General features: G+C 50.1%; 1 protein-coding gene across 1 annotated transcript in view; it reads right to left on the minus strand.

Annotated features, from left to right (window-relative positions):
* ENPP6 (ectonucleotide pyrophosphatase/phosphodiesterase 6) overlaps positions 1 to 8071 on the minus strand; it is a gene marked incomplete at its 5' end in the record, with an annotated part of 34675 nt that overhangs the window by 20878 nt on the left and 5726 nt on the right. Inside the window, 2 exons of the mRNA XM_008050455.1 lie at positions 2692 to 2871; positions 3790 to 3931. Of these exons, the coding sequence (XP_008048646.1) occupies positions 2692 to 2871; positions 3790 to 3931 (322 nt within the window). The remainder of the gene's footprint in view (positions 1 to 2691; positions 2872 to 3789; positions 3932 to 8071) is intronic.

Here is an 8071-nt window from a genome sequence, read left to right on the forward strand (position 1 = left end):
TTTAATATATTTATTGTAGAGATGAGGTCTTGCCAAGTTGCCCAGGCGGCTCTCGAACCCGCGGGCTCAGGCAATCTATTCACCTCAGCCTCCCAAAGCGCGGGATTACAGGCTGAGCCACGGAGCCCGGCAAGTTACGATTTCTTAATTCAGAAAATCTAGAGCTCCTAAGGAAAGTGGGATCCATGGACAGAAAGACTTTAAGGGAAAAATCTGGTAACTCACAACAGGTCTCACAAACGGTTGTGTCCACACATGACAAACTGCCCAAACATAGCCTCCACTTTTGAATAATCCACCAGTTGCTCTGAGCTGCCTGCGGTGCCTGCCTAACACACCCCTGGAAGAAGCTCTACCCAGCTCACAGGCTGTTGGTGCCCAAGCATTCTGGAGACTATACCATCCCAAGTGCCAAATTGGAGACAAAGATGAACTTCCTTGCCAAAAAAACAGAACTTCATTTCAAGAACCCGCCAATGTGTAAAATATTCTTCCTGATTTCATATTTAGGGGGCTCATGGGGACGCTGTATTAACATATTCTGCACCTGTGTTTCCTGACCATGGAGCCTGAGAAAGATGGCGCCACACTCTGGGGAACAGGGCGAGGCTGGGGAGCAGAACGGCCCCCAACTCAGGCGATTCTCTTGCCTCCGCCTCCCAAAGTGCCGGGATTACCGGTATGAGACATTCCACAGGAATGTACAGGGTTGGAATGGGGGTCACTCTCTGGGCCACAGAGGTGGGATCCTGGCCTCCACCAGTGCTCCTTCCACACCAATGACTGCCCAGAGCCCATGACATCACGGCTCTGAGGACAGGTAGAGAAGTATGCCAGGGCCTATTCCTGGCACCCTGTGGTGGCAACCTAGAGGTTGAGAGAAGCTTCCTGCTCCAGATCAGTTTTATTTGGGAGTGGGCAGAAGCCACAAAGCCTGTATTGGGAGGTGACTAGGGACTTGGGGACCAAGTGGTCTTCCAAAGGTGCCACTTGTTCCTCCTTTTCTCGAGTGGTTTACCACACACTGCCAAATGTCATGATTTTTCGAAAGAACCGTAAGTAGACATCTAATCATCTTGGGCTACTGAGCTCCTAAGGGTAGTGACAGTAGGAAGCAGGATTTTGGGTCCCATCTGCACACTGGGGGACTCACACAAACCTTTAGGGGAGACAGCCCTGGGTGGCATCACATGCAGCGCGCCCTGCACACCTTTACATGCTTCCCTGTGGTTCACAGCACCCAGGAGGGTGGCCATGATTACATCACCACATTCACTTGGAGAAGCAGAGGGGCCAGTTGATGACAGAGCTGGAATTTGTGGCTCCTGGGATAAGAAGCTGACCCCTGCACACATGTCTCAGCTTCCTTTGTGGATCACCTCAACTGCAGTGAAAGCAGACCAGACCAGACCAGCAGATTCCTCCAGAGAAAGCATATCCTGTGTGTATATACAACATTTCCAGATTTGCCTGAGAAGCACTGCATTTTGGCCAATAAAAAAGGAGCCCTGGCTGGGCGCGATGACTCGTGCCTGTAATCCCAGCATTTTGGGAGGCTGAGGTGAGAGGACTGCCTGAGCCCACGGGTTCAAGACCAGCCTGGGCAACTTGGCGAGACCTCATCTCTACACAAGTCAAAAAATTAGCTGGGTGTGGCAGCATGTGCCTCTAATTCCAGCTACGTGGAAGGCTGAGAAGGAAAGATCACCTGAGCTCAGCAGATCAAGGCTGCAGTGACCATGAGCATGCTACTGCACTCCAGCTTGGGTGACAAAGTGAGACTCCAACTCAAAAAAAAAAAAAAGGAGCCTTAGCTAGGCGCAGTGGCTTATACCTGTAATCCCAGCACTTTGGGAGGCGGTGGCAAGAGAATTGCCTGAGTCCGTGGGTTTGAGACCAGTCCAGGCAACTTGGCGAGACCTAGTATCTACAATAAATAAAAAAAATTAGCCAGGCGTGATGGTGCACGCCCAGACTGGAATGCTGAGGTGGAAGAATCGCCTGAGCCCAGCAGGTCAAGGCTGCGGTGGCCATGAGCAGTGTGCCACTGCACTTCAGCCTGGGTGACAGAGTGAGACTTCCATTTAAAAAAAAAAAAAGGCCGGGCTTGGTGGCTCAGCCTGCAATCCCAGCACTTTGGGAGGCCGAGGCGAATGGATTGCCTGAACCTGCGGGTTTGAGACCCACCTGGGCAACTTGGCGAGACCTCGTCTCTACAATAAATCAAAAATCAACCGGGCATGGTAGCGCACACCTATAGTTCCAGCTATTTGGAAGGCTGAGGCGGAAGGATCGCCGGAGCCCAGCAGTTCGAGGCTGCGGTGGCCAGGAGCATGCCACTGCATTCCAGTCTGGGCGACAGAGACTCCAACTCAAAAAACAAAAACAAATGAGCCCTGGTGAGGGCCTGCTTGTATACACCATGCGCATTCCAAGTACCCCGCATCCCTTATCTTACTTAATTCTCAAGATACCATTATGCCCATGTGAGAGAAGAAAAGCAGAGATGGGGAGGAGGAACACCTGGGCAGAGGCAACTCAGTGACTGAGAGGAAAACTACGTCATCGTCCTCCGGGGCGAGCTCCCAGTGCTGCTCTGTATTTCAGTGTGCAAACTCCAAGGAAGGGAGAAAGCCCAAAGTGGTGGCAGATGAGAGCACATCCCCCCACACTCCCTCCTGGTGTTCTTGCCTCAGCGTGTTTCCCAGGGGCTGGCCAAAGGCTCACAACAGGCCCTTGGTCCTGCGTTTGCTGCAGGTCACTCAGGTTGATGTACTTATTCAGCTCAATCACTTTGTCCATCCAGAAAATGTCAGTCATTCCGTGATCGGAGAACATGATGACATTCAGGTCATCCTGCAGGCTCTCATCCTGTAGGGTGAGCAATGGCGGTCGTTAGAGCAGAGGGAGGGAGAAGGGGAAGGGAGAGAAAAGGAAAGAGAGAGGGAGAGAGAGAGACAGGAGGAGGAAGGGAACAGAGGACGGACTCTTACATCCGAGAAAGCTTGAAACTGAAAAGGATGGGAGAAAGGGTATTTTCTTTTCCTTTTTTAATTTTAAGAATGCGAGGTACTGACAGGATTAAGCAAACCAGTGGTCATCGTACAGGTAAAGTTGGTTCTCCCTTGGGTCCCCACTTTGCCTGGTTTGAGATCAGGTGCCCTTATTGATATGATGTGCCCCCCAGCTGTTTTCTTAATTCTGAATTTAGTCATCTACTCTTCCTCCCTGATAAGACACAGATCAAAACCACAACAAAAGCCCTTCAGGAGAGGGGAGGGTGAAGGCCAGACCCATCACCACATGTGTGGACACATTCCACAGTGCCTTTCGCTTTTCTAGGAACACTGTCTACATCTTCTGTGGCTCCTTCAACTCACGTGTGTGCTAAGAGGAGAACTATTGCTTACTCATATGGGATGTAAAAAAAATAAAGAATAAGAAAGTAAAACAACTTACTTCAAGTTACTCAACAAGCGTGGAGCAGAATTGGAACTGGAACCCCTGTCCAAGCCAAGCTACTTACCAAACTTACTAGGATTCTAAAGAACTGGGTCAGTTCTCTCCAGCTAAGCCAGGCGGGAAACACACTTCGGTCCCACTGGCCTGGCCGTAGGACAAGGGGTCTCCCGGTATCTCAAGAGGCAGAGTGTAAAGAAAAAGACTCATCCAGGCCCATGCCAGCCATCAAGAGTAAGAAGGAAGGTGTCGAGGGCACTGACAGTCAAGGGGACGAACAGAAAGTGGCAAGGAAGAGGGTCAGACCGGGGGGTCCCTGCCTCGGATCACCTGAATCCACTTGGTCATGTGCTGCAGGATGGTGTCCACAGCCTTGAGGGCGTCTTTTCTCTGCTGGGACGCAGGGCCGAAATGGTGACCTTCCACATCGATGCGCTCGTAGTAGATGGCAGCCATGTCAGCCCGGCCACTCCTGGAGGGAGCAGGGAGAGAGGCACAGTTGAGGGCAACCCCTGCCGGCTTGCTCCCTTCTCACCCCCAGGACTCTATGAAGGCCTTCACTCCCTGCCCCCCAAACCTTGTACTTGGACCAGGCAAAGCCAGCACCTCAGCATGAACAAGATGAGACCCCGAGGGAGAAACAGGCATACGGAACCAAGAATGGCCAGTCCTGAGCAGCTTGGAGATGAAAGTCAGAGGCCGTGTCTCCCTTGGCCATGTGGCTCATCATGCCCCAGAGTTGGAAGGTTTGACGAAAGGCAGAGACTCATTCTTACGGCTCCGCCCGTACCACCTGCTGTCATTGGAAGGTCAGAAAAACGAGAAGCAACCATTTGCATAGCTACTGTTGAATCATTATGGCACTTCAGGAAGTCTCTAAATAAAGTGCGGCCTTGTGGGTCTAATTGGCAAGAACAAGAACAGCATTTCCACAGCAACCCTGCAGGAGGCAAACGGATTAGTGTTCGAGGTCTGGCATCAGCAGATACCCCGGAGGCCCCTGTTCTACGGGAACACATGTGAAGGGTCTGTGGAACTGCAGACATGGAGTGAATTCAAGCCGTGACCCCCATGTCTACGGGCCCAGGAGGACCCTGGGTTTGACAAAGCTCCCCTCTTGGCCAGAGTACTGATAGTAAAAATCTAAGCTATTGAACTCTCAGTATGGGCTAAGTATGACTGGAAACCAGCGATATAAACTAGGGTGGGAGGCCTGCAGAATGGAGGAGGAGAGAGAAACACACGGTGCTGTCCACCGTGGCTGACCTCCCCAGCTTTGCCCACAGCTCTCCACAAAGCACCTGAAATAGATCGGAACAGTGATGACTGTGGTGAGGATAACAGTGTTGTTGTTCATGGTGACTAACAGAAGGTGAAGCAATTGAAACAAACGAAAGCTAATTTCTCTGCTTGGACTTTACAAGGATTAACTCTTGGCATATTGTCCTATTCGTCTTGAAAACTATATTTTAAACATGCCACACACACACACACACACACACACACACACACACACACACACACACACACACACAAAGTGACGTGGTGTCCCCTGATTCGGCCTCCGAATGCTTGGAACATGAGGAATAAAACAACGTGTCCCATAGCCTGTGGCACCTTGGATCTTGCTGTACACAGGGGAGGAAAATCAGTCCCATGGTAGTTCAGAGAGCTTGGTCTGCCCAGCCAGAGTTGAACAGCTCCTGCAACCCCTTCGGGTCTCTGGGGAGATATTGCCTTCTCCAGGAAGCTTCCTTGGATGCCCTCAGGCTAGACTGGGTGGTCCTCTGGCGTGCTCCTGTGGCACTCCGGGCCATTAATTTTCATACTGCGCTACTGTAATTATCCATTTATGTGTCTTTTTCATTCTCAAAATTGTGAGATTCTTTCACCCTGGGGAGACCATGATTCACTGCCGAATCTCAACTCTCGCCTGGCATTTGACACCTGTAGGAGGTCTGTATTGTCCATGGATAACCGTAAGTGCTCAATAAATGACAGCACCTATGGGCCAGCCACTGTGTAGAGGGATTGTACACGTGCGCATTATCATATTTCATCCTCAAAACAACCCTGAAAGGTAGGGATGTCTTGAACAGAGAGTTTAAGACCTTTGCCCCTACGTCCCACAGTTAGGAAGAGATGAAGCCATCCAGCTGACGCCCAGTCCCTGAAGACAACCACAGAACACTCTGAAAGAGCTCAGCAGTCCACACCCAGGGGAAGACATTCTGCGTAGCCTTGCTGGTCTTTGGGAAATGGTTCCTATTCTCTCACAAGAATCCCACCAAGGCTTCGAGAGCCGGATGTGAGACAAGGCAAGGGCGTCACAGCGACACCCAGTCACTTTCACTTTTGGAAGCTCAGCGTTCTGCCTGCGGGTTGAATTTGCCTCCAAAGTCTGGAGCCACAGTGAAAAGTCTCCTCACAGAAAAGCATTTACAGATTCTACAGGTGAGGAAATAGGCCATAAAGGGTTCTGGAAGTTACCGAAGGCCTCACAGATCAGAGATACGACTGGTACTGGGAATGTGCTGGGCCTTTGAATGTCCATCTACGCCATCCACTAAACTGGGGAGCAGGTTTCTGAGAACGTTCTGCCGGCTTCTTCCTTCCTCAGTCATCTTGCGGGAGGACACACTTTTTCATGATGCTCTCGGGTTCTACTGGGTACTCACGCATGGCTTTGAGGATGCCGTGGCTTCAAGTTAAGTGAAATGGTTAGTCATGTTCTTTTTGTCTTTGAGAACAAAACAAACTGGCTTCTCATCCATAAGTCTCACTGCCACCCTCCTCCACAGTGTGGACTGGGCTAAGTTATTATTTAGATGTCTCTCACAAATGATATTATCATCATGCATATTTGCTAATGTGTGAATGACTCAGACACACTCCCTCTGCTTCTGTAGACAGCAGAGAACAAAAAGTCACTTGAGGGTCCCACAGGCGTAGGCGGTGGGTAAAAGTTCCCACTAGATAATGGCATTTTCACACATATGCTGGAACTTTGGGGGACCCGTGAGCACTAGGCTGGGGCTGACGGCACTTCCGTCACTGTACTTGAATACTCTGTCCTCAGAGAAGCCTCCGCATTTAGTTGCTTTAGGGATTTAGATCTTCAGCATTCAAGATGTGCTGATTCACACAGAATATTACCTTGTAGATGTCCACACTTCTGGGATGCGACTGATATGAGGAGGGACCCACGAGGGGTCTTTGTAGTACAGCTTCCCTCACTAGGTAAGTGTTCTAGGAACTCAACAGCATTGATGTATCAGTTAGTGTTGTTGTGAGAGGCTGCGTTCTGCTTCAGTGAATTTTTTTCCTGAGATTCTTTAAATGCATCCGCCCATTTCATGACAGATGATTTACAAACGCACCTGCCCACCCTGTGCTGAGTGTTCAGCAGTTTTTGACCAAAAACGACATGACCCCTGTACCCACCCTCCCTATTCGCCTGGTCTCACTCCGAGTAACTTTTTTTTCTGTTTCCCTAGATGAAAAAAGTCCTCAAAGGGAAACATTTTGCTGATGGAGAAGAGGTGAAACCAAAAACAACAAAAGCACTAAAGTGCTGAAAAACTGTTTTGAGCAGTGGGAAAAGCATCTCGATAAGTGTATTGTATCAAACAGTGAGAACTTTGAAGGTGACTGAAATTTAAATACGTAAGTGTAAATGCACATTTTTTGTTGTTGAGTTGGAGCCTCACTCTGTCGCCCAGGCTGGAGTGCAGTGGCACGCTCACCAGCCACTGCAGCCTTGACCTGCTGGGCTTAGGTGATCCTTCCACCTCAGCCTTCTAAGTAGCTGGAACTACAGAGGCACACCACCACACCCGGCTAAAATACACCATTTTTAATAAATAAGTTCTGGTTTTTTGAGTTGCTCCTCGTATGTAGGGAAAATCCTATTTGACATGATGGTGACTTACAACTGCGAGGCCGTTTTCTGAGCAAATTTTGCTGTTGTCCTTTAGTTTCTCATTGTGTTAGGCCCCTCACCTGAAAGCAACAGTCACGGGGCTGGTTCCTTTAAGACTGTTTAACACATCACAAACCAACCGTGTGACCAGGAAGCCAGTAAGGATCACAGTTTACCCAGTGGCCTTGTGTTGGGAAGTTGTCAGTCCCAGAAGATGGGAGCACTGGATTTGGGGAGCTTGTGTGCCAGGGGTTGCACACAGGACTATTGTGAGAAGATTTGATGTTGACGTTTCATTGGTTCACCAGGGACCTCAGTCCTCAAGGGCAGATAGCTCTGACTGGTCAGGAGTTGGGCTGGCAGATGCCTGGTTGCCAGCTATGCTCCACATGGATCTGGTGTGCTCCCCAGGTCAGTTTATTTGCAATGAGCGGGTGGGGTGGGGAGAAACGTGTGGTCACTGATGACTCTGAGGTCCAGGAGTCATGCTGGAGTTATGTACACAACAGCCCAGCTACCTGACAGCTGCAAGGGACCTCTAGCCCTGGGATTTCAGGGACATCCAGGTTTTCCATCATCTTATGATTCTGTCTGGATTTCTTTGCAATGTAAAAAGCGTATAACAAGCCAGGCTCGGTGGCTCAGCCTGTAATCCCACGCCTTTGGGAGGCTGAGGGGAGTGGATGGCCT

The sequence above is a fragment of the Carlito syrichta genome, unplaced genomic scaffold (genome assembly GCF_000164805.1).
Source record: "Carlito syrichta isolate Samal-C Ts95f unplaced genomic scaffold, Tarsius_syrichta-2.0.1 Scaffold147036, whole genome shotgun sequence".
Taxonomy (NCBI): Eukaryota; Metazoa; Chordata; class Mammalia; order Primates; family Tarsiidae; genus Carlito; species Carlito syrichta.